This window comes from Hemibagrus wyckioides, linkage group LG10, assembly GCF_019097595.1.
Source record: "Hemibagrus wyckioides isolate EC202008001 linkage group LG10, SWU_Hwy_1.0, whole genome shotgun sequence".
Lineage (NCBI taxonomy): Eukaryota > Metazoa > Chordata > Actinopteri > Siluriformes > Bagridae > Hemibagrus > Hemibagrus wyckioides.
The window spans coordinates 258,067-284,124 of NC_080719.1; the positions used below are offsets into that span (position 1 = coordinate 258,067).

The window sequence follows — 26,058 nt, forward strand, 5'->3', positions numbered from 1 at the left end:
TCGCACCACCCTTTGGAGAGCTTGCCTGTCCTGTTTGGTGCTGTTCCCAAACCAGGCTGTGATACTTCCCGTCAGGATGCTCTCAATGGTGCAGGTGTAGAATGTCTTTAGCACCTTTGAGGGCAGTTTAAAGTCCTTCAGGCATCTGAGATGATAAAGACGCTGCCGGGCCTTCTTCACCAGGGTGTTAACGTGACAGGACCATGTCAGGTCCTGTGTGATGTAAACACCTAGGTACCGGAAACTGTCCACTCTCTCCACTGGGGTCCTGTCGATAGTGAGGGGCTGGTAATTCCTCTCCTGCTTTGTGCTAAAGTCCACTATCAGCTCCTTAGTCTTGCTGACGTTCAGGAGGAGATTGTTGACCTGGCATCATGTCTCCAGGTTTTTAATCTCCTCTAGGTTGGCCGTCTCGTCGTTATTGGAGATCTGGCCCACTACCACAGTATCGTCCGCAAACTTCACGATGTTGGTGGAACTGGAAGTGGCCACACAGTCAAAAGTGTACAGTGAGTATGCTGAGGGTGAGTGAGGGTGAGACATGGTTGACCACCCGTACTGCCTGAGGTCTGTCTCGCAGGACGTTGGAGATCCATAGCCACAGAGATGGGCTGAGGCCCAGAATCTCCAACTTAGAGGTGAGTATGGAGGGAATTATAGTGTTAAACGCTGAACTGTAGTCCTGCTGTCCAGATGGCTCAGGGCTGCATGATGGAGGTGTGCGATGGCGTCCTCAGTAGATCAGTTGGGTCGGTACACGAACTGTAGCGGGTCTAAGGTGTCAGGTAGGGAAGAAGTGATGAAGTCTCTGATGAGTCTTTCAAAGCACTTCATCACCACTGAGGTCAGGGCCACTGGGCGGTAGTCGTTCAGGCAGGCGGGCTGGGGTTTCTTGGGGACAGGAACAATGGTGGACCGTTTGAAGCATGTCGGGATTGTAGACTGTTCCAGGGAGAGGTTGAAGATCTCAGTGAACACAGGAGCAAGCTGGTCAGTTCAGGCCTTCAGGACCCTTCACCCTTTACAGGCCTTCACATCCAGTAACACTGACAAAAAATGTGCTTAAATAAGACTAAATAGTTGACTTAGCGTGACAGAAGCTGCGTAAATGCCTCTTAAGATTCGTGGTATTTGTTCCTCCTGTTTTATAGCCACAGGGCTTCTCTCCGTTTTCTGTGACAGTGAACAATGCTTTTTTTTTCAGAGGAATTATAACAGAAATGCTTCCATATATCAGTTCTTTGTTTTCTTCCTAAAGCTTCAGATGCTGAAGACATTGCAGCTCACCAGGCCAGTTGGAGTTTATTTAGCCGACCCACCAACTGAGATGCAAATGCCCCTTATCCAATCCAATGACAGGGACGCACATTATTAAAGACGGTTAGCCGATACAAACAGATCATTTATTTTGAATGTCCGATACTCTTACAAAAGCATTTTAGTCCAGTCTCATCTAGTTAACAAAGAAACGTCATAGTTAAATTTCGTTATCATCAGATATTAGTTTCGTTTTAGTCTTGTGTCATCTTAGTCACAGAAAAAATGGTCGTTAACAAATATTTTTCGTCATCGTCTTTGTTAATGAAATTAACACTGATTAAAGCAAAAGAGAAAAACAACCTGAGTGAAAACATCAGGCACTAAATCACACCGTAGACTACAGATTGTGTGTGTGTGAGAGGAAATAAAAGAATCTTAATACTGATGACGTTTCTCAGAATAATGATGAAATGTTCCTGTGAAAAGACTACAATAAGCGTCTCCTAAACCAGGGTCTAATGTCTAATCTGTAATCTTTAGATTTTTTTGATGTGTCTGGTCATGTGTTAGCATTATGCCGAGTTCACACTGCACGACTTTTCAGTTGCTAACTAGTTTTGCAAAATCAAGGCAAAGCGGAGCGCGTTCTGACCGAGTCAGTGATGATGACTCCCGTGAAATATTTGGCATGCTAGATATCTGCTCCTGTCACCTCAGTGTGAACACAGAGACTGAATGCTAACACAGATAGCGGTGCAGTGTGAACACAGAGACTGAATGCTAACACAGATAGTGGTGCAGTGTGAACACAGAGACTGAATGCTAACACAGATAGTGGTGCAGTGTGAAAGCGACCGTGATCTGACTGACTTTGAAAATCGTGCAGTGTGAACCCGGCATTAGAGTTGACGTGTAATCACAGACACACAGAGAATAGAACTAACTTTAGACTTTTTAAGAATGATGTGGTCTTAATAAATGCTTTCCTTTGCCTTTGTCAGTTTGAGATTTTTAATACACACTGAAGGTACTTTTTATGATATAGTAGAATTTAAAATTTCAATTATCTCTCAGTTTTCCATTCATTAAAATATATTTTTAATAGACTTTCTCTACCCTGCTTTCCTCGTGGCATTATTTATGCTCTGTTCTGTTTAAATCATCTTCAAAACACATAATTTACACTAATTACTGTCTTTATCTGTCTTTACTGGCTTCAGAACATGAGGCCTTGTGTTGTTCGTGACTGCTGTGAGGAAAAGTAAATTATAGAGAATAAAACTATAAATAATAAATTCAAGTTTTAAAGTAAATGTGTGTGTAGGAAATAGTAGAATTTAGTATAATTAATCAATGTAATCAATCAGTATACTGAATCAGTTTTATGAATCAACTCCAGGAACATGAGGTCAGGTAGATCTACAGGTCACTGAGTTACCGGGTGTCCTTACTTTTTCTCACCTGGTTTCTGGATGTTGGTTTACTTTTAGGGGACAAATATTATTACATGTTAAAATCTGTTTTGTCTCCTGAGCTTGTTTGTTTGTTTATAGAAGCTGGTGAAGATCAGACTAATCCAGGGGTGTCCAATCTTATCCAGAAAGGGCCGGTGTGGGTGCAGGTTTTCATTCCAACCAAGCAGAAGCTACACCTGATTACAACTGGCTAATCAGTAGATCTTGGCTTTCAGTAGACTCAGGTGTGGCTTCTGCTCAGTTGGAATGAAAACCCGCACCCACACCGGCCCTTTTTTCTCTCTTGAGACTTGTGTCTCATTAAATAGAGTGTTTTTTTTCTTACGGTTAGATCTTCTCTCAGGGACAGTGGCCATGTCGGTGGTGATTTTTCTGTAAATGCCACACCAATTATCCTGCAATCACATGAGAGCTGCTGCAGTAAGATGTCCTCCAGGTGTGTGTGAGGCTGAGCTCCTGCACGTCTGCCTCGCATTTCAGACACTAGCAGCAGACCTGTGCATTTAACGAGTCATGTCTTGATTGGAGGCGTAATTGAGGTCTGAAGTGATTGAGTGACCGCTGGACAGGAACATTAGGGACAGAGTGTTTCTCTGTGGGGTGTAGAATAATTGAGGCAATTGAAACACGAAATTCCTCTGACACGAGAACCTCACAGAAGAAGATGAGCAGCGATCAGCTGAGATTTAAAGTGTTAGCGTTTTAAAGCAGGAGGATGTGGTCAGGAAGATCAGAATGAAGGTTAGAGATGCAGAAGCGGTCATCAATATTGTGTTCTTTGGACTTGAACATGTTTATTTTGCACGTGTCTTAGGATGTGAAACTGCATTAAAAAGTGTGTTTGTCTCAGCATGTGTGTTTGTGGATCAGACTCCGAGGCTGACCATCAGGCGGTCGTGTGTCTGTGTTGTGGTCGAACTGCAGGAACTCATGGACCAGCTGCATTCCAGGATGAGGCCCAGGACCTGAGCGGGCAGATCCAGATCCTCACAGTGGGACATTCTGCTGGACACGACAGCGACACTGAGGTCCAGAGCAAAGCTGTGTCTCAGGCTCAGAGCAAGCAGGACCTGAGGGTCACCATGCTGAAGAAAGGTACTGACCTCCTGCTGACATGATGAGGAATGTGTGAAAGCTAAACACCATGTCAGGAAGGATGGAGGAGTTTAAGACAGAGGAATCAATGAGAAAAATGATGCAGCTGTTCCTCACCAAGAAGAAATCACTTTCATAAAACTGACCATGAACTTAAACAATCCTAAAGTTCTAAAAAAAACAAAAAACAAAGTTTATGCTAGGCGTCGCTGAAAGTATAAAGTAAACATGGCTAATGAGGAACCATCATGAAGATCTCACAGCTGAAGCAGAGTGTAATTCCTTGGAGCTCTCAGATTATCTAGTGTGACGTTTGAAGGTGTTTGTTGATGTCACAAGAACATCTCCATCTTTCTACAGGAATCTCCAGCAGCATGAATTTTGATGAGGAAGAAGATGATGATGATGAAGAAGTGAGCTCCAGTTCTTCTCAACTCAACAGCAACACCAGACCCGGCTCAGCCACCAGCAAGAAGTCTAGCAAGGTACAGCAGAGCTCAGGTCCACTCTGTGTGTGTGTGATCAGGTGTGTGTGTGTGTGTGTCTCAGTGTATTAGATGACACACACACACACACACACATCCTCTTGAGTTGATAGTAGACATCACTGCTCCGTCTCTCAGTCACGACTCTTCTGTCTTTAGTGAAGCTGCACTTCCTCTCATGTTGAAACTCTGCCCTGGATTCAGCTTGCTGGTTAAAAATGTCACAGTGAGCTCAGCTGTGTGTCTCCTTTGTCTCCTTAACTCACTGAATGAAGCTCTTTATCCTGTGTGTGTAAATATAAATATAAATGCAAATAGTTATAAAACTGCCTGTGTTCTTTCTTTCTTTATTTATCTGCAGGAAGCAGCTTCAGCTTCGACTCTGGTGACCAGCGAGCCGTCCATCGACGTGGGGGATCTGGAGGAGTTCACCTTGAGGCCGGCGCCACAGGGAGTCACTATCAAATGCAGGATCACACGGGATAAAAAAGGAATGGACCGGGGCATGTACCCCACCTACTACCTCCATCTCGAAAGAGAAGACGGCAAGAAGGTGAGGAACGTCGTCCATTTGTCTCGAATTGATCAAAGAGCTTTGGATTTATTTGGTTTGACGGCCTACAGCGCTGTGTTGTGTTCCTGTAAACACTCGTCTGGGCAGAAATAGAAACAGTTTAGATGAAGAGTCAGAGACGCTGATCACGAGACTCCAGCTCACATTTCACCTGATAAATGATAAAGGAGCCATTTTCAAATACGAAATATTTGACTTTTTCCACTTTATTTATTTTTGTTTGTTTGTTTATTCATTTATTTATTAATTTGTTTGTTTGTTTTTACAATTTGTGAGTTTCTATGAAACATACCTCAAGTGCATTTTTGTCTCAACCTGCTTTCACTGAGATTGGCCGACCTCATTAATATTAATGAAGCACATCCCTAATCTTTTTCAATATTCATTAGTTTCGTGAAAACTTCACAGTGTTTTAGAGAGTTTTGAGTTTGAAGAATAAATGGAGTTCTTTGCAGACTGAAAGGATTTTGCATTTGTGTTTTTATTCAGTACTGAATTACACGAATACAACTGCCTTTCTACTTCTACTGAGAACCAGAGTATTTAATTAGAACACTTCAGATTGTAAAATCTCACACACACTGAGGTGTTATGATGATGATGAAGATGATGATGAAACCTCTGAACGATTAAAAGTGTTTTCTACCATCACTCATGTCACTTATCCTCAGAGCTGCTGGATATTTGAATAATCTGAAAGTATTCACTGTTCTTCAGTGGTTCATTGAATTGTCCCTTGTTGTGTTGTAGATGTTCCTTTTAGCTGGTAGAAAGAGAAAGAAGAGCAAAACCTCCAACTACCTGATCTCCATAGACCCCACTGACCTGTCGAGAGGCGGCGAGAGCTTCATCGGGAAACTCAGGCAGGTTTTAAACTCCAAATGCTGAGTGACACAAAGCAAAAGCAGAACACAATAAAACACACAGAATGATAGAAACTAGAACTGCTGATAGAACCTTCATAATGTTTGGAGCAGAAGAACGTTAAAAAAGCTAAAGGGGAACCAGTGGCTCTGAGTGGGTGTTCCCGGACCATATATGGAAATGGGGGCATGTCTTTATCTCAGCAGAACAGTAATAGAATGCAGTAAATATGAAGAGAATAAACTTTAAACCTGACACAATAAACTCAACAACCTATTCACGGCAGACATCGTGCTAATCAGTGTAGCTTTTTAAACTAGCGTGACGAGGCCAGACTTTATTCTGATCAGACTTTATTTTCTGTCTCTTTTGTGAATCACCGCTGCTACAAATACGGATAGATTCACCATCATAGTCTGCTGACTCACTACTCATCCTGTACAAGCTCTCATTCCTAGCTTCTTTTGGCACTAATGCTGTCACTGTTGCCATGGAAACGCTCTTGTCACTCATGTGACATGGCCATACAGTCACGTGGAAAGGATGATGTTTAGAACTTCAGTTTTTTTGTGTTCCTCAACTCAGGGCACTTATACCTTTTATTTTGATTTAGTTTATCTGCTGCAGTAAAGTCAACTGCTTCTGCCTACTTCAGATCCTAAAACTTTTACACAGATCTCTTTTCTCTTGTCACTCCACTTTCCCTCTCTAAGTGATCTCAGCGATGTCATTAATTAAGGCTGTGGATTAAGATTGACAGTCGACCTTCATCCTGACGTTCCTCGTCCACACACATCTAGGTCATGGCCCTGATGACCTTTACTGTGACCTATACTAATCACAATTCCTTTAAGGACTTTCTCATTCAGCACCCATTTAGATAAATAAATAAATAAAGTTTCACTGATGTGTTATAACTAGAAAATGTTCACTAATACTGTTGGAATAAAAGTGTCTGATTAGTGAGCCTTGAAGTTACCTGAAAAAGATCTGTCACAGCAGCTCCATGCAAATCTTTTTTTTCATTGTCTGTACCGCTTATCCGATCTATTCTCGGGTCACGGGGAGCCTGTGCCTATCGCAGGTGTCATCAGACATCAAGGCAAGATACACCCTGGACAAAGTGCCAACCCATCGCACACACACTCAAACAATCACACACTACGGGCAATTTAGAGACTACAATCAACCTAGAAGCATGGAAACCAGAGGAAACCCACCAAGCACGGGGAGAAGATTCAAGATTCAAGAAGCTTTATTGTCATTTCAGCCACATATATCTGACGCAGTACAGAGTGAAATGAAACAGCGTTTCTCCAGGACCTGGTGCTACAGAAACATACAACATAAAGATCAAACACAAAAAACAACACAGAGCTAGGACCAAATTTTTGTCCTAGCCACATAAAGTGTAAAGTGTGCAGCTAGGTGTAAACAGAGCAACGACAAGACAGTGCATAGACAATAAGTACAAAAAAGACAACACAAAAACACAGGACACTTAGCGCTGAAAAAGAAAAAGAACATGTGCAATGAAATGTAAAATGAAATGAAATAAAATGAAATGATGTACAGCTTGAGAAACTGTAGAAAAAACAGGTAACTAATAACATATATGATTGTAACACACACTACCAGTCAAAAGTTTGGACACACCTTCTAATTCCATGGTCTTTCCTGATGTTTATTTCTTTCTACATTGTAAAACAATGCTGAAGGCGGCCGAAATCCACAATAATGTCCTTTGAACAGTTGATATTGAGATATGTCTGCTACTGATGCTCTGTAAAGCCTTCATAACGCCTCTAATCTGAGGTGCTGTTAATTGGTGATTTCTGAAGCTGGTAACTCTAAATGAACTTCTCCTCTGCAGCAGAGGTCAGTTCTGGTCTTGCTTTACTGGGATGGTCTTCATGTGAGCCAGTTTCATCATGGGGCTTGATGGGTTTTGCAAATGCACTTGACAATACTGTTCCTGCAAGAACTATTCCAGAACACCTGACCTTCGTGTCTTAAAATAACAACTGACTGTTTTTTGTTGTCATTACATATGGATTACTGAAGTCCATGTGTGTTATTTCATAGTTTTGAAATCTCCAGGATTGTTCTAGAATGTAGAAAATAAATCCCTAAACAAAAAACATTGAATTAAAAGAAGGTGTGTCCAAACTTTTGACTGGTAGTGTATATATATATATATATATATATATATATATACAGATGGAGTTGGCCACAGTGCCAACTCCATCTGAATCTAACAAACTTAAATGTGATGTAAACAAAAAACAAAACAACAAAAACTTTCATATATAATCATTTCCCTGGCATTTTAATGAAGTGTAGAGCTGTTTCTGAGAACAATTAGAGTCAGCTTTCATACAGAGTTGGTATCAGTGTAGACAGACAGACAGATAGAAAGCCTGTGCTCCCTTCTAAGCCATGTAGAGCCACCTCAGCACTTGTGGGAAAGGCCTACATTGCAGCAGGCCCTAGTGGTTTGGCCCCACACCATGGCGGTCTTGTGGGCCTACCAGGCTGACCTTCTGAAAGAACTCGACTGTCCAAGGACTGGTTTGTGACAATAGAACCTCAAAGACGCCTATTTTCACATATGCATTCTGCCAGAGCATAGGAAGTTTCTTTGGTTCGCTTTCAGGAGTGAAGCATACCGGTATTGTGTTCTAGCCCTTTTGCTACACACATAAGTGCGTGGACACTGCCCTGGCACCACTGCTTCTCCAGGGCATCTGTGTACTGAATTACCTGGATGACTGGCTCATTCTGGCTCAGTCAAAGGCTATGGCGGCTAGTCATTAAGATGTGGTGTTTACCCATAAATTGCCTGGAGATAAGGGCCATGTTTCAAGCATTAAAACACTGTCTCCCACACCTCATGGGCTACCATGTGCACACAGACAGCACTATGGTAGTTTCCTATATCAAACATTAGGGCAGTCTGCGTTCGGGCCCTCTGTTCAGGTTGATACAGCAGAGTCTACTTTGGGCAGCAACCATGTTTCTTTTTCTGAGAGTGATTTTCATCCCAGGGCATGTAAATTGAGATGCAGACCTCCTGTCGAGGCATATAGCCTGTACCCTGGCTCTATAAACTGGACCTGGACCCCACTCCAGGGTCCCATGTCCTTCAGGGCTAATTGATATTCTATTCCTGGTTTGCATGTGCTCTCTCACAGCCCCTGGGACAGACAAGGAAAGGTGTGGCATTGTGGGTATAGACATTCCCATAGCGTCAGCCATGATGCAGCACCTCATTCGCCTCTCAGGGAACCAGGTTAACCTGGTGTAGTTTGTGTTAATGAAGGTATAGAGGTTCTCATGTTGTTTGTTGAGAATTTAAAACATGAAACATTTTATAATTTAACATAGTTTAAATTGAGAGGTTCACCAGATCTTCTTAAAGTTTATTAATTATTATTTATCTTTGTTACTCTTTTTACCAAAAAATGGACAAAAATTTTGAACGAAAAAGTTCAGCATTTAGTTGATTTGTGGTGTCTTTCTGCAGTGGTGTTTAACAGCTCAGTTGAAAGAAGACACTGAGGAAATTTCAGAATTTACAGAGTCCCCCCCCCAAGTATTTCCTTTTTTCTACTCTGCTTGTGTTTTATTGTTGCAGTTTTACAGTGTACAGTTTTACACCAGTATCTGTGCTGTTATGGAGAGCTGTGACCTCACCCCCATCACCAAGCTCTTGATACTATACATACAGAAACCCAGCAGTATCCTGACTAAACTTATAACAGACTTGCAGTGACAATATAATTTACTTGATTATACTGTTATAAGTTATTAAGTATTCAAGATGTTCAAGATGGCTCCAGTGAGGTTGACTGCCGTCACGACTGCTCCGTCCATGCTTTGTTTGTTTTCGTTTATTTTCTGCACTCCGGACCAGATTGAAACATATCTACCTACGCAATAGATATTTTGCATATGACAGAGACACTCTTATTTCTATTGGTTTACAATTTACTCACCTACCATCATTTTTAAACCCAGACTCATGCTGGCCAAGTGAGATTCTGAGGAACAAAGGACGCGACCCAAATCGGCCAAGGGGCAACCGAGGGGCAAACGATCCGGCATCAGGAACAGGCTGAGAGCATGCGCACACCATGCTCCCTTGCCTAGCATCCTGTTAGCTAATGTCCAGTCTCTGGAAAGCAAGCTCGATGACCTCAGGGCCAGCGTAAAGTTCCAGAGAGACATTCGGGACTGCAACCTTCTCTGTTTCACTGAGACATGGCTGAACCCAGCAGTACCGGACCACGCCATCCAACCAGCCGAGTTCTTCTTGGTTCACCGCATGGACAGAACAATGCAGTCGGGGAAGACAAGTGGAGTGTGTCTAATGGCGAACAACAGCTGGAGCAACAGCGCGAGCATTTCACCTCTTTCACGCTGCTGCTCACCCAACCTGGAACTTCTGACCATCAAATGTCTACCTTCCTCTGGAATTTAGTTCGGTCATAGTCATTGCCATTTATATCCCACCTCAGGTGGACACGGACTTTACAGGAGCTGCATGAAGCTCTGCATGTTTTATAGCATGGACCACTGGACCACTGCTACACACAGTTCAAGGACAGCTACAAAGCTCAGTCACGTCCACCCTTTTGGAAAATCGGACCGTGCTTCCTCAGGCCTAAATATAAACAAAGGCTAAAGCAGGAAGACCCGGTTCAGCGGGAGGTCACGTGCTGGATAGACGAATCATTGGCCACTCTACAAGACGCTTTGGATGACACAGACTGGGACATGTTTAGGCGCAGCTCTGATGATGTCAACTTGTTTACGTAAGTGGTTGTGGGATAAGCAGCATGTACGTGGAGAATGCCGGAGAGGAAAGCACGTTCATCATCTCAGAGCACGCCGTGAGAAAGGCATTCAGGAGAGTGAATACCAGGAAAGCAGCAGGACAAGATGGCATCACACGTCGGGTCCTGAAGGCCTGTGCTGACCAGCTTACACCTGTGAACAGTCTATAATCCCTACATGCTTCAAACAGTCCACCATTGTTCCTGTCCCCAAGAAACCCCAGCCCACCTGCCTCAACGACTACTGTCCTGTAGCCTGACCTCAGTAGTGATGAAGTGCTTCGAAAGACTAATCAGAGACTTCATCACTTCTTCCCTACCTGACACCCTAGACCCACTACAGTTCACGTACTGGCCCAACGATCTACTGAGGACGCCATCGTACACCTCCATCACACAGTCCTGAGCCACCTGGAGAGCTTAAAAGGGAATTATATTAAAATGCTGTTTGTTGACTACAGTTCAGCATTTAACACCATAATTCCCTCCATACTCACCACTAAGTTGTGAGCTCCAACTTCCTGACAGACAGACCACAGGCAGTACAGGTGGGCAACCATGTCTCACCCTCACTCAGGGTTGTGTTCTGAGCCCCCTGCTGTACTCACTGTACACCTACGACTGTGTGGCCACTTCCAGCTCCACAAACATCATTAAGTTTGCAGAGGATACTGTGGTGGTGGGCCTGATCTCTAATAATGACGAGAATATTTTTATATTTTTTAATATTATCATATTTTTACATATTTCAGATTTCTACTACTTGTTCATTTTTATATTTCTATTTTTCTTTAACCTTATTTATCTCTCTCTAGGAACAAGGACAGAATTTCACTACATGTCATACTGTGTATGATTTTGTATGTGACAAATAAAAATTTGAATTTGAATTTAGTAATAAAACACACTTACTGGTGATACTGATGTGAAAATGTGTGCTGTTGGACTGGAAGGCCAGGGTACTGCGAGAAAAGTTCAGCAGCTGCTTTACAAGTCAGATCCTTCTTCTTCAGTGTTATTATGGGATGGATTTGGGACAGAGTTCAGGAGATTTCTCTTTCAGACACAATGATCTTTATTACAGAACACTTACTATTTCTGGGCTGTGGTTTAGAGGAGCCGTGTCTCATTATACCAGAATGTAAGATTCATCATCATGCTGCTCTTATTAATTATTCACGACTCTAAGAAAAGTGTGTTATTTTTAAGAGTAGCCTAATTAGAACATTCATTTTCTGCTCCATTAGACTTTTTTTCTGAAGGAAAAATGAGGTTAAATCATGGAGAACTGAAGAGCAGATGTTCTGTTCCTCTGATCCTCAGGTCCAACCTCATGGGCACCAAGTTTACAGTTTATGACAGCGGAACGAACCCGGTGAAGAGCACGTCCAGCTTAGAGGCCAGTAACCTGAGGCAGGAGCTAGCAGCCATCTGCTACGTGAGACCATACTTACACCATTTAACAGAATAACAATTCTTAGCAAGCTTCAGAGAAACTGAACAAAATAATTATCTCCTTATGCATTACACTCTAGTCTACCTCTGCTCTATAAAACAACAGCCTCATTATATAAAACTTCAAATAAACACAAAAAATGGAAAAATTCTCTATTTTTTATAGCTTTCAGAATGCAGGTGTAATTTCCTATTTCTCTGAAGCTAAATACAAGGCTGCAAACAAGCACAAACCCTCCACCAGTAGTGAGTAGATAACAATACTTTTATGCAAAATATACAAAATCGAGGGATGGATATAAAACATACAGCTGTCTCCAATCTCACACAGGAAGAGAGTCTCTGCTGGAGTTATATTTAAATAACTTAAATACCTTCTTCTTCTTCTTCTTCTTCTTCTTTCGGCTTTACCCTTCAGGGGTCGCCACAGTGAATCATCTCTCTCCACCTATCCCTATCTTCTGCATCCTCAACACTTACACCCACTAGCTTCATATCCTCATTTATTACATCCATATACCTCCTCTTTGGTCTTCCTCTTTTCCTCCTGCCTGGCAGCTCCATGTCCAACATTCTCCTACCAATATACTCACTCTCCCTCCTCTGGACATGTCCAAACCATCTTAACCTGGCCTCCCTAACTTTGTCCCCCAAACATCCAACATGAGCCGTCCCTCTGATGTACTCGTTCCTAATCCTGTCCAACCGTGTCCCTCCCAAAGAGAACCTCAACATCTTCAGCTCTGCTACCTCCAGCTCTGACTCCTGTCTCTGTCTCAGTGGCACTGTCTCTAAACCATACCGCATGGCCGGTCTCACCACTGTCCTGTATCACCTTCTCCTTGATTCTCGCTGAAATTTTTCTATCACACAGAACTCCCGACACCTTTCTCCACCCATTCCAACCTGCTTCTTTACCTCTTTCCCACACTCTCCATTACTCTGGACTGTTGACCCCAAGTACTTAAACTCCTGTACCTTCTTCACCTCTTCACCCTGTAATCTTACTGTTCCACTTCCCTCCCTGTCATTCACACACATGTACTCAGTCTTACTACCACTGACTTTCATTCCTCTTCTCTCCAACACAAACCTCCACCTCTCCAGGTTTTCCTCCACCTGCTCCCTGCTCTCACTCCAGATCACGATGTCATCTGCAAACATCATTGTCCAAGGAGAGTCATGTCTGACCTCCTCTGACAACTGGTCCATCACCGTAGCAAACAGGAAGGGGCTCAGAGCCGATCCCTGATGCAGTCCCACCTCCACTCTGAACTCCTCTGTCTGACCTACAGCACACCTCACCACTGTCCTGCTCCTCTCATACATGTCCTGCACCACTCTGACATACTTCTCTGCTACTCGTGACTTCCTCATACAGTACCACAGCTCTTCTCTTGGCACCCTGTCATACGCTTTCTCCAAGTCTACAAACACACAGTGCAGCTCTCTCTGACCATCCCTATACTTCTCCATCAACATTCTCACAGCAAAAATGGCATCTGTTCTGCTCTTTCTGGGCATGAAGCCATACTGCTGCTCACAAATTTCCACTATCTTCCTTAACCTAGCTTCCACTACTCTTTCCCAGAGCTTCATTGTATGGCTCATCAACTTTATCCCCCTATAGTTGCTGCAACACTGCACATCACCCTTATTCTTAAAGATACACTTCTTCTCCATTCCTCAGGCATCTTCTCACTCTCTAAAACCCTGTTAAACAGACTAGTTAAGAATTCCACTGCCGCCTCTCCTAGACACTTCCAGACCTCCACCGGGATGTCGTCAGGACCAACTGCCTTTCCACTCTTCATCCTCTTCAAAGCCTTCCTCACTTCATCCTTTCTAATCTTATCTACTTTCTGTTCCACAGAGTTCACCCCTTCTACTCTTTCTTCCCTCTCATATTCCTCATTCATCAGCTCTTCAAAGTTCTCCTTCCATCTCCTCTGTACACTCTCCTCACTTGTGAGCACCTTTCCATCTCTACCCTTAATAACTCTAACTTGCTGCACATCCTTCCCATCTCGATCCCTCTGCCTAGCTAACCTGTACAAGTCCTTCTCTCCATCTCTAGTGTCTAACCTAGTGTACAACTCATCATACACCTTCTGCTTGGCCTTAGACACCTCCCTCTTCACTCTGTGCTGTAACTCCTTGTATTCCTGTCTATTCTCTTCAGTCCTGTCCATGTCCCACTTCTTCTTGGCTAACCTCTTCTTCTGAATACTATCCTGAACTTCTTCATTCCACCACCAAGTCTCCTTATCTTCTTTCCTCCTTCCAGATGACACACCCAACACCTTCCTTCCCGTCTCCCTGATCACTTCTGCTGTAGTTTCCTAGTCATCTGGCAGCACTACCTGACCACCCAGAGCCTGCCTCAACTTCTGTCTAAATTCCTCACAACATTCCTCCTTTTTCAGCTTCCACCACTTGGTTTTCTTCTCCATCTCTATCTTTGATCTCTGCTTACAGACCATCAAATTCATCCTACACACCACCATCCTATGCTGTCTGGCTACACTCTCTCCCACTACCACTTTACAGTCACTAATCTCTTTCAGATTGCCTCTTCTACATAGGATGTAGTCTACCTGTGTGCTCCTACCTCCACTCTTGTAAGTCACTCTATGCTCCTCCCTCTTCTGAAAACAATGTCCATCCTCTTAGCAAAGTCCACTACCATCTGTCCTTCAAGGTTCCTTTCCTTAACTCCAAACTTGCCCATCACCTCCTCATCACCTGTGTTCCCCTCACCAACATGTCCATTAAAATCTGCTCCTATCACCACTCTCTCCCCCGTGGGAATACTCTCTATCACCTCATCTAATTCACTCCAGAATCTCTCTTTCTCCTCTAACTCACAACCTACCTGTGGGGCATAACCACTAACAACATTCAACATCACCCCTTCAACCTCTAACTTCAGACTCATCACCCTGTCTGACACTCTCATCACCTCCAGAACATTCCTGACAAACTCCTCCTTCAGGACCACACCTACCCCATTTCTCTTACTATCCACACCATAATAAAGCAGCTTGAATCCTGCTCCTATACTACGAGCCTTGTTACCCTTCCACCTGGTCTCCTGTACACACAGTATATCCACCTTCCTTCTGTCCATCATATCAGCCAGCTCTCTACCTTTCCCTGTCATAGTACCAACATTCAGAGTTCCTATTCTCAGTCCTACACTCTTACCTTTCCTCTTCTCTCTCTGTCTGCACACTCTCCTTCCTCCTCTACTTCTTCGACCAACAGTAGCCCAATTTCCACCAGCGCCCTGTAGATCAACAGCACCGATGGCGGTCGTTGTTAACCCGGGCCTCGACTGATCCTGTATGAAATTTAGAGTACTGACGATTCGTATGGTTAAATTTGGCAATGTTTTACGCCGGATGCCCTTCCTGACGCAACCCTCTCTATTTATCCGGGCTTGGGACTGGCACAGAAGTCACTGGACTGTGACCCCATGGCTAGATTAAATAACTTAAATACCTTAATAACTTAAATCACTTATTTCATTTATTTTATTTTTGCCACCACTCTCTCTCTCTCTCTCTCTCTCTCTCTCTCACACACACACACACATACACACAGAGTAAAGGCAGTGGGGTAAAGCAGTGAGACCCTTGGAGGTGACTCGTGATATGACAATCATTTAAACAGTAGAAATCTGAATAATTACAGAACCTCAGTAAAGTCAATTCTTGGTGAGGATTCATGCTGTTTCTGTTCTTCAGGAGACCAATGTGTTGGGGTTTAAAGGTCCTCGCAAGATGAGTGTCATTATTCCAGGAATGAACATGGATCATGAAAGAGTCTGTATTAGACCACGAAATGTGAGTGTTTCCGTGTTTTTAATAAAACCTACAGAGAGATATTAGTGCTAGAGTCTGAGAGCAGAAAACTAGTTCCTTCCACATCTGTCTCACTCATTACATTTACAGCAGAAGCTCTTGTCCAGATCAACTTACAATTTATCTCATTTTTTACACATCTGTCTTGTTTACTGCAGGAGCATGAAACACTGTTGGCTCGCTGGCAGAATAAGAGCACCGAGAGCGTGATCGAGCTCCACAACAAGACGCCGGTGTGGAACGATGACACTCAGTCGTACGTGCTGAACTTCCACGGCAGAGTCACTCAGGCCTCGGTGAAGAATTTCCAGATCATTCACGACAACGACCGTGAGTTCAGAAAAATATCTAAATATCTCACATTTCGATTCAGGAGCTTCAGGAGACACTGCCAGGTCTTTAAACATTAACACTGAGATACACATTAAAATTTAGATTAATTTACACTTCAGCGTCTCTCAGGTCATCTCGTCAGGTTTAATGATGTAGGTAGGAATCACACTTACACACACTCACACAGTGAACTACAGCGAAGATTCTCACCTTCCAGAAGAAGTACTAAAGTTTCTTCAGAGATATAAGATGAGTCTGTTAAACTAACATCTGCTGGAACTTCAGATGAAACTACAACTACAACAATAATAATAATAATAATAATAATAATAATAATAATAATAATAATAATCTTACAGCTTAAAGACTTTAACTCAGACCATCTCTTACAGAACTGTGTGACTATTTAAAGATCAGTTCCTCATTTTTTTTAATAAAAAACTGATTTACAAAAACAGAGTAAAACACAACAGTTTACTGAATTTTACTGTCATATTTATTATAAATTTGTAAAACAGGGTTTAAAATGAAACTGTAAAATAGTGAACATTTTTACATTTTACATTTTATTGCTAATAAATCTGAAAACAGTAAATGTCGTGTCCTTTGTGTGTTTAGCGGATTATATCGTGATGCAGTTTGGCCGCGTGGCTGAGGACGTCTTCACTATGGACTACAACTACCCCATGTGTGCGCTGCAGGCCTTTGCTATCGCTTTGTCCAGCTTTGACAGCAAACTGGCCTGTGAGTAAGAGCGTGACTCTGGGGACGTGAGGATGTGTGAGAGGATGTGATGATTCCCTCAGAAGGACTTCAGAGACCTGCAGAAGTCCTGATCTAACTGACGTGTGTGTGAGAGCAGGCAGGAGTTCAGACTGACACACACTGACCTGCGAGAGGCGACGCTGAGGGAAAAAGCACAAAGCTGAGCCACCTACACGGCCGCTTCGTTCTTCTCACGCTAAAGTTTCATGTGAAAATGAAATATTGTGTACCTTCAATGCTACAGCACACGTGTTTTTATTAGCGGTGAAATCTCATCGTCCGTCTCATCGCTGGATTAGCCGCAGTTTTCTGAGTAACGCTAACGCTGCACACGCTAACTTCACCTCCCATCGCTCCTAACCACCTAATATCACTTTATAATCTTAATGTTGGACTTATTCTAATTTTGTACAGTAATATTGTGTGTGTGTGTGTTTCTGACTAACAGCCATGTAATGTCTCATATCAATGCTTTCTGATGGCTTCATGCTGTCCGTGTGAAGTGTTTTGTGTTTCTATTTTATTTATGTATTTATAGATCATTCCTCTCACTGCTGTTATTTTACTCAACACCACATCAACACTCAACACTGAAAAACATACGAAGACAGAATTATTGTTTACTGAGAGCTGTTTACATGCTAAACACACAGATACTCATGAAAAGACAATGAACTAAACAGTGCACTTTATCTTGAGTGTTGCTGTAGTGTGTGTGTGTGTGTGTGTGTGTGTGTGTGTGTGTGTGTGTGTTCTCATCAGTGTGTTTCTCAGTGAAAGATTAAATTACAACAAACAGAAAATAAATTTACTGAATAAATCATGAGTGTTGCATTTAAATGTATTTGTATTGAAATGTTCAGAATCGACACACATGATGTTCCATGATCATCATATTTAAATTACTGAATAAATTACCTGCTAGCTAATAAACTGGTCTCACTTTTGACCAAAAAAACACTTCCTGTAACAGTAAGAGACTATGAGACTCAGGAAACTGCAGATGAAGCATCAGAGGCTGAAACTCAAGCTACAGCTGAACAATTTTAAATAAGTGTTAGTTTCAGTATGCCCTGCGATGGATTGGTGACCTGTCCAGGGTGCCCTGCCTATTGCCCTATGTACGCTGGGATAGGCTCCAGCAGACCCCCGTGAACCTAATTAGGAATAAGCGGGTATAGACAATGGATGGATGTATCCTATACTATACAATACTAACCCTAGTATTTCAGGAAGAGGTAGGTTTTCACCTTCTTGGAGAAGTTCATTCCGGTCCCAGAACAGAGAGGAGTCTTGATGCATACCTACCTCATACCCTGAGAAGTCATCTTGTCCTGTAGTCCTACCACCTGCCCACTGGACCCAATCCCCTCAACACTGCTCCAGATCATCTCACAAGACCACCTGCCCTTCATCTCTACCATCATCAATGGTTCCATAACATCTGGTTATGTACCAACTGCCTCAAGAAATTAAGGCTTCCTTCCTGAAGAAGGAAGAAATCCTGAAGAAATCCCATCCTGAAGAAACCTGCACTGGATCCTTCAGATACCCAACCCCTAGACCTGAAGCACTTCTCACTTTACTTTCAGAAATCCTTGAACACAATGTTTATAATCATCTGTCTCTCCACTGCTCTCAGAACACACTCCAAGAGTCCAACCAGTCTGGCTTCTAAACGCTGTATTCCACCAGTAAATGTACCAGTGAAGGAGAAAAGGCTGCGTGATGTGGGGTAAAGCCACTGGGTTAGAGTCAAACATCTCAAATCTGAAATAATATTGATAATGTGTGTATGATCTGTCACAGCACAGGAAGAGAAAATCAACAGCACAGATTTATTCAGAGGTCAGAGGTGAGGACACACTGCTCCCAGAAATGAGTCTCTCTGTCTCCAAAATCCAAGACAAGAAGAAAGAAAAGAGGAAAAAGCGGAGGCAATTACTGACATACGAGAACATTCCTCTGAATACTTTGTTTAATCTGAAGATGTGTTACACACACACACACACACACACACACACACAGACACGGTATCAGAAAATGACATTAACACACACTTTATCTAGAGAATGATGTTTAAAACCTGACAGAACTTTAGATTAAATTCAGTCTAAATAATAAAACTAAAGATGTTTTCCAAAAAACAAACCATCTTGTGTGTTCATTAAATTCCCTCATCTGACTTCACTTCAGCAAACACAACACAACACAAACACAACACAACACAACACAAACACAACACAACACAACACAAACACAACACAACACAACACAACACAAACACAACACAACACAACACAACACAACACAAACACAACACAACACAACACAACACAAACACAACACAACACAACACAAACACAAACACAACACAACACAAACACAACACAACACAACACAACACAACACAAACACAACACAAACACAACACAACACAACACAAACACAACACAACACAACACAACACAACACAAACACAACACAACACAACACAAACACAACACAACACAACACAACACAACACAAACACAACACAACACAAACACAACACAACACAACACAACACAACACAACACAACACAAACACAACACAACACAACACAAACACAACACAACACAACACAACACAAACACAACACAACACAAACACAACACAACACAACACAACACAAACACAACACAACACAACACAAACACAACACAACACAACACAACACAACACAAACACAACACAACACAAACACAAACACAACACAACACAAACACAACACAACACAACACAAACACAACACAACACAAACACATACACAACACAACACAACACAACACAACACAACACAAACACAACACAACACAAACACATACACAACACAACACAACACAACACAACACAAACACAACACAACACAAACACATACACAACACAACACAAACACAACACAACACAACACAAACACAACACAAACACAACACAACACAAACACAACACAACACAACACAAACACAACACAACACAACACAAACACAACACAAACACAACACAACACAAACACAACACAACACAACACAACACAAACACAACACAACACAACACAACACAACACAAACACAACACAACACAAACACATACACAACACAACACAACACAAACACAACACAAACACAAACACAACACAAACACAAACACAACACAACACAACAAAAACACAACACAACACAAACACAACACAAACACAACACAAACACAACACAACACAACACAACACAACACAAACACAACACAACACAACACAAACACAACACAACACAACACAACACAAACACAACACAACAATCTTGAGAAATGTGTAGGAATTATAATTTATTAAACACTCCGAAATAAACAAACAAACAAACAGCAGAAATCAAACAAAAATGATCACAGACGACCTAAATATACCTGTGATGATAAAAAAACTATGATCTGGTGTTTGCTTTCTGGTTATAACTTTTTTATTTAAGTTTAGTTTAGTATACTTTGGTTTAGTTTATTTTAGTTTATTTTAGATTAAAAGTAATTCACCATCAGAGCCTGGAGTTTGTTCTGGACAGTGAAATGAAATCCGGTCAGTTTTCCTTCTTCTGGTTCTTGCAGCGCATCCTGAGCCCCGGAGCTTCAGCTGCTCCTGACTGTTCAGACTTAATCACAGCTTCAGGTTTATACATGAGAAGGAAGTCGATTAGATCAACTTCCTGTTCCTCAGGATCACATGTGAACCGAGTGCTGAAGCCCAGACGCTCAGCCTCCATCAGTGGGTCGTCCTCCTCCATCTCCATCTCCTCCTCCATCTCCATTACATCATCATCTTCATCTTGCTTTTCCTCAATCACATCATAATCATAATCATCATCATCATCATCATCATCATTATCGTCTTCAGGAGCTTCTTCTTCCACCTCCTCATCTTCATATCTGCAACCAACAGCGCCTCCTTTTGGATAGTGGAAGATGTGCCTGTGATTACTGAACGTTATCTGTCTTTTCCTTCCAGGAGTTTCTCCTTCCTTCTGATTTCCTGAATCTGGAATCTTCTCTTTATCAGTAGAATTACAAACCAGACAAGGTTGGTCTTCACTGCTCTCCTCCTCTTCTTCTTCATCCTGTTTATAATCTTCTTCATCAGCATCATCTTCATTATCATCTTTTTGTTCTCTCTTTTCAAGTTCACCATCATCCTTCATCCCTTTAGTATCTTCATCCGTTTCATCCTCCTCTTCTTCTCTCTGCATTCTTTCAGCCAGTTCCTCAGGTGTAGGAACATCTCCATGAGGCTCCTCCAGGATGATACTTGGATATCGGTATCTGGAAAGCGGCACCTCATACTGAGGAAAGGTTTCTTCTGGATAACCTGAGGAGCCAAAGAACAAAATAACACACTCATAAAGAAATCTTTATTTTAGATAATGATTTAAATTATTAGATACTTTATGAGTTATGGAAGCTCTTCAGATGTGCAGCAGTGTGTCTGGAAGCTCTGCAGATACTAGTCTCACTGAGCTGTAATTAATTTCTTCAGTGAGTCTGGCTCTAGGATAAAACCTTCACAGATAAAATGACATTAGGTGAGAGTGAGATATTTTACCCTCCCAGTGTGCTGTATACGGAGTTTCCTCAGCTTCCACCTCAGGGGTGACATCATCCAGCATCTGTCCCTCCACCAAAATCTGTGTGATCTTCATCATGTGCTGGAGTTTTCTCTCTTCATGTGCACTTCTGTGACCAGGACAACACACAGAGTTCAGAGCAACATCCTGAGAAACACAGAATTTTCACTTCCAGCTCTTCAGGTGTGAGGTGTGGACTAGGAGGATGAAGACATTCCCTCATCACCTCCACTGAGAACGCTCAGGTGATTTAAATGTTTAGTTTTTAGAGAAATGTTTCTTTACCTTGCAGGATTTGGGAGAGATTTTGAGGTTCCCCTCTCTCTCTGCCCTTCCATCTGTTTTGAACTGGTCTGAGTCATCTCATCTTCAGCTGAAATCAACAGTTACACATGTGATTACAGACGTACTGAGGTTCTACAGGTACTGACACTGAGTCTTCACTGACTCCAGGACCTTGACCTGAAGCTGGACCTGGACCTGAAGCTGGAGCTAGACCTGAACCTAGACCTGAAGCTGGACCTGGACCTTAACCTAAACCTGGACATGGACCTGAATCTGGATCTGAAGCTGGACCTGGACCTGGACCTGAAGCTGGTCTCCTGCTCTACACAGAGCTCTACAGATGACTCTGATGCAAAATAATGCAAATTCTCCCTTTTTTGCATGAGCTCACTTCTCAACCTAAAGAGCTGCAGTTAATTAGAAGCTGCTGAGCTGTTCGTGATTTTATAATCCGGGTTTAACAACAGAATAAAAACTCCCTGGAGGATGTGAGAAGATCTTAATCATCCTCATCATGTGCAGAAACAACACCATCAGGAGGTTAATGAAGAAGGAAAATAAAAACAGAAGTGCTGTGGTGCTGAAGCAGCTGCTCTACCTTGGATGAAGGAGAACTCTGATTGTTTGTGTTATCATTTGTTATGGTTATTTTAATGTTATTTAGGATTGTAAAACTGTATTTCATTGCCTTGTACCCACATGTGCAGTGACAATAAAGTTGACTCTAATCTAATCTAATCTAAAAATTCAGCGACTGGACAGTCCAGATTTTCCTCAACATTAAATTATATAATGACCTGAAAATAAATTTTATATTCTGCTTTTAAAGTTTAACTCAAAATTTAAAATCACACTGATATAAAATTAAAAGGTCAAAATGCATTTTTATTAAAAAAAAAAAGGTGTGTTTGTCAGTGTGTGTGTGTGTGTGTGAGACATCAGTGCTGGTTTTGCCTTGATGCGGCTGCCTTAGACTTCATTACCCATCAGCCCCATTAGACTACAACAAGTCACATGACCCTGTCACATGATCTTTTAATCACACTGACCTGGTTTGTGTTTCCTCTGGATTAGTGTTTCTCTCTAAACTGACCATGCAGTTTGGAGTTTCAGCTCCTGGTGTGCGTGTGTGTGTGTATGTGTGTCTGTGTGTGTGTGTGTGTGTGTCTGTGTGTCTGTGTGTGTGTGTGTGTGTGTGTGTGTATGTGTGTCTGTGTGTGTGTGTGTCTGTGTGTCTGTGTGTGTGTGTGTGTGTATGTGTGTCTGTGTGTGTGTGTGTGTGTCTGTGTGTCTGTGTGTGTGTGTGTATGTGTGTGTGTGTATGTGTGTGAGTGTCTGTGTGTATGTGTGTGAGTGTCTGTGTGCATGTGTGTGTGCATGTGTGTGTGTGTGTGTGTGTGTGTGTGTGTGTGTGTGTGTGTGTATGTGTGTGTGTGTGCGTCTGGTTCATCCAACAGCATGTTCTCTGAGACAGAGATGAACTCACGTGTCTCCTGTGCTGTGTGTTCAGGGATGAGGATGGAGAAGCTGCAGTGATGTCCTGTAGCTCGGTGTTTATCGGTCAACTGAAGAGGAAATAAAACACATAAATCTGCACTCTGGACATCATCACATCACTCAGTGACCCTGGTCACTCAGATCCTCAGGGTTTTCTGTACCTTATAGAAGACGTAAATGATGTAGAGGAAAATCCCAAAGCCGTAAATGGGAGCCACGTGAGAGAGGAGTGAGGATTTCTGAAAAGTCTTCGTCTGGGAAAAGATCTTGAGCTTCTGACTTGTAGAAAGTGATTCAGGTGAACACTCATCATCATCATCATCATCATCTCCTGTAGATGCTTCATGTCTGAATCTCAACATGGGAAGATTTCCAGGACCAGCTGCTGAAACACACAGATATTCATGGCTGAAAATTTTCTCTGCACTGAGATCATCTTCAACTGAGCTTTCTTTCCAATTCAGGCTTCAGTTCTGAAGATTTGCTGCAGCAAGAAATGGCTAGAACTTTTATTCACATCTGCGGGAAAGAGCTCCAGGAAATAGCTGATGGATTAAATGAAGTTTGAGAAAAAAGTAAAAATAAAAAAATATAAATATATTCACACAAAATTCTTAAATTCTGACACTTTCAGACCCAGTGTGTTGTTATATATAAATAATGAACTTATATATTACATTATTTTACCTTCACTATTTTGAGTTATGAAAATAAATCTATAACCCTAAAATTCTTCTGGAATTTTCTATGAGGAATATTCTAATGTTTACAGTAATGTTCTTATCACGCAAAATGTATGTTTGGCAACATAATAAACAATAAATGTATCTTTATTCAGAAAATAAAATGGATTAATTATTCAGTTATGATATTTACACTGTACTGTCTGGTGTTTTTTTTGTTACATAATCAACATGGATTTAAATAATATAAATAAATCAGTAAATCCATAAATCAGTGTTTGCAGTACTGACCATGTTTCACACTGGTGTAGTAAAATTATACAAGAACAGGAGGAGTTAAGATGCAATGGGTGGGGCTAGGACTCAGTAGGAGGAGTAAGAAGGAGGGCAATTAAAGCATCATTGTACCGATTCATTTACATGATTCTTCTGAAGAATCTAATAAGTAAAATGACACAAGAGGTCTGACTGATACATCAGCTGAAATCCTCAGAAATTTGAAGCTCAGAATATGAGGCACAAATAGAGAGGAATTATAAAATAAAGAAAAGGGAGGGCATGTGAGTTTAGAGAAACACAGATGAGAAAGCAGTTAGGATTTATGGTTTTTCAGAAACCTTACCTTCTGACTGAAGAACCACCTTCTCCTTCTCTCCAGATAAAAACACTTTGGGGAAAAACAGAGTCATGGAGAGGATGAGACAAGAGAGCAGAGTGATCCTCTGAATCCCTGAAACCAACATTTTAGATAAACAGCTGAGTTCTGAGACCAGACCAGGATTTATAATGACGTCAGCATGTAATGACCTCTCTCCACTCTGACATTAATCCACCAGCCATGGTTAAAGAGCCAGTAGGTAGAGTTATTATTATTTAATTCTATCCGATTCTATTCTATTCTATTCTATCCTATTCTATTCTATTTATTTGTTTAGAGCTTTTAATAATAGACAGCAGCTTCACAGAAGTAGAGAAAGATAGAAGAAATTATAAAGCTTAAATGTACTATTTATTCCTAACATTTATCCAATTCTTCTTCTTCTAATTCATGTCCGTGTATTCATGGTTACAAAGAGAGAGTGTGCCCACCAGATGGCGCTGCTGTCAGTGTTTTTGCAGCTCAGGAGTCTCCATCCAGCTCAGAGAGGTCAGAAAACCAGAATTTGACCTGCTGCTCGTGATTTCATTTTAATATGCTCAAAATCTCGTCCAGTACTTTGAAGATAAACAGATCTGATCAATTTGTTTTAAAGAATTTCAAAAGATTTCTAGAAAAACAACATGACAGTAAAATAAGACTCAAGTTCCATTTTATTTGTCACATACACAATCATACATAGCAGAACATGCAGTGAAATGGTTTTCATGACAGTCTGTATAAAAGAAGGCAGGATTCCAAAAAGTATTGAAAATAAAAAAATTAAATAAAACACAAAAGTAGAATAATAAAGAAATAAACATACAGTCACACAAACACACAACTAGAGTAAAAAGTAAAGCATGTGATTAGTCCTAATGCCTTTATTCCAAGACATTATTCTAAGCTGGAGCCCATGGGAATGTGGAGATGAAAATGTTTTCCTCAGGAACAGGCTCAGGAACAGGCTCAGGAACAGGCTCAGGAACAGGCCCAGGCACAGGCTCAGGAACAGGCTCAGGAACAGGCTCAGGCACAGGCTCAGGAACAGGTCCAGGCACAGGCTCAGGAACAGACTCAGGAACAGGCTCAGGAACAGGCTCAGGAACAGGCCCAGGCACAGGCCCAGGAACAGGCCCAGGCACAGGCCCAGGCACAGGCTCAGGAACAGGCTCAGGAACAGGCTCAGGCACAGGCTCAGGAACAGGCTCAGGCACAGGCTCAGGAACAGGCTCAGGAACAGGCTCAGGAACAGGCTCAGGAACAGGCTCAGGAACAGGTCCAGGCACAGGCTCAGGA

At 42.0% G+C, this 26,058-nt stretch overlaps 2 protein-coding genes across 6 annotated transcripts in view; one reads left to right on the forward strand and one right to left on the reverse strand.

Moving 5' to 3' along the window:
• tub (TUB bipartite transcription factor) overlaps positions 1 to 19,081 on the forward strand; it is an 89,634-nt gene extending 70,553 nt beyond the window's left edge. The window contains exons 4-11 of one of the 5 annotated variants that reach the window (XM_058401383.1): positions 3,660 to 3,830; positions 4,191 to 4,315; positions 4,677 to 4,868; positions 5,640 to 5,752; positions 11,915 to 12,029; positions 15,796 to 15,894; positions 16,071 to 16,242; positions 16,864 to 19,081. In XM_058401383.1, coding sequence (XP_058257366.1) covers positions 3,660 to 3,830; positions 4,191 to 4,315; positions 4,677 to 4,868; positions 5,640 to 5,752; positions 11,915 to 12,029; positions 15,796 to 15,894; positions 16,071 to 16,242; positions 16,864 to 16,997 — 1,121 coding nt within the window. In that variant the 3' untranslated portion in view covers positions 16,998 to 19,081. The remainder of the gene's footprint in view (positions 1 to 3,659; positions 3,831 to 4,190; positions 4,316 to 4,676; positions 4,869 to 5,639; positions 5,753 to 11,914; positions 12,030 to 15,795; positions 15,895 to 16,070; positions 16,243 to 16,863) is intronic. The other 4 variants (XM_058401381.1, XM_058401385.1, XM_058401384.1 and 1 more) reach the window with 4 other exon arrangements.
• A 1,292-nt stretch (positions 19,082 to 20,373) lies between these two features.
• On the reverse strand, positions 20,374 to 24,865 carry ric3a (RIC3 acetylcholine receptor chaperone a). Its single transcript, XM_058400733.1, has 6 exons — positions 24,745 to 24,865; positions 23,601 to 23,824; positions 23,429 to 23,507; positions 21,943 to 22,030; positions 21,636 to 21,766; positions 20,374 to 21,401 (listed from the first exon to the last, which is right to left on the reverse strand). Exons 1-6 carry the CDS (start codon positions 24,863 to 24,865, stop codon positions 20,620 to 20,622), a joined length of 1,425 nt encoding a protein of 474 aa, XP_058256716.1. The 3' UTR covers positions 20,374 to 20,619.
• Between the last annotated feature and the right edge of the window lie 1,193 nt (positions 24,866 to 26,058).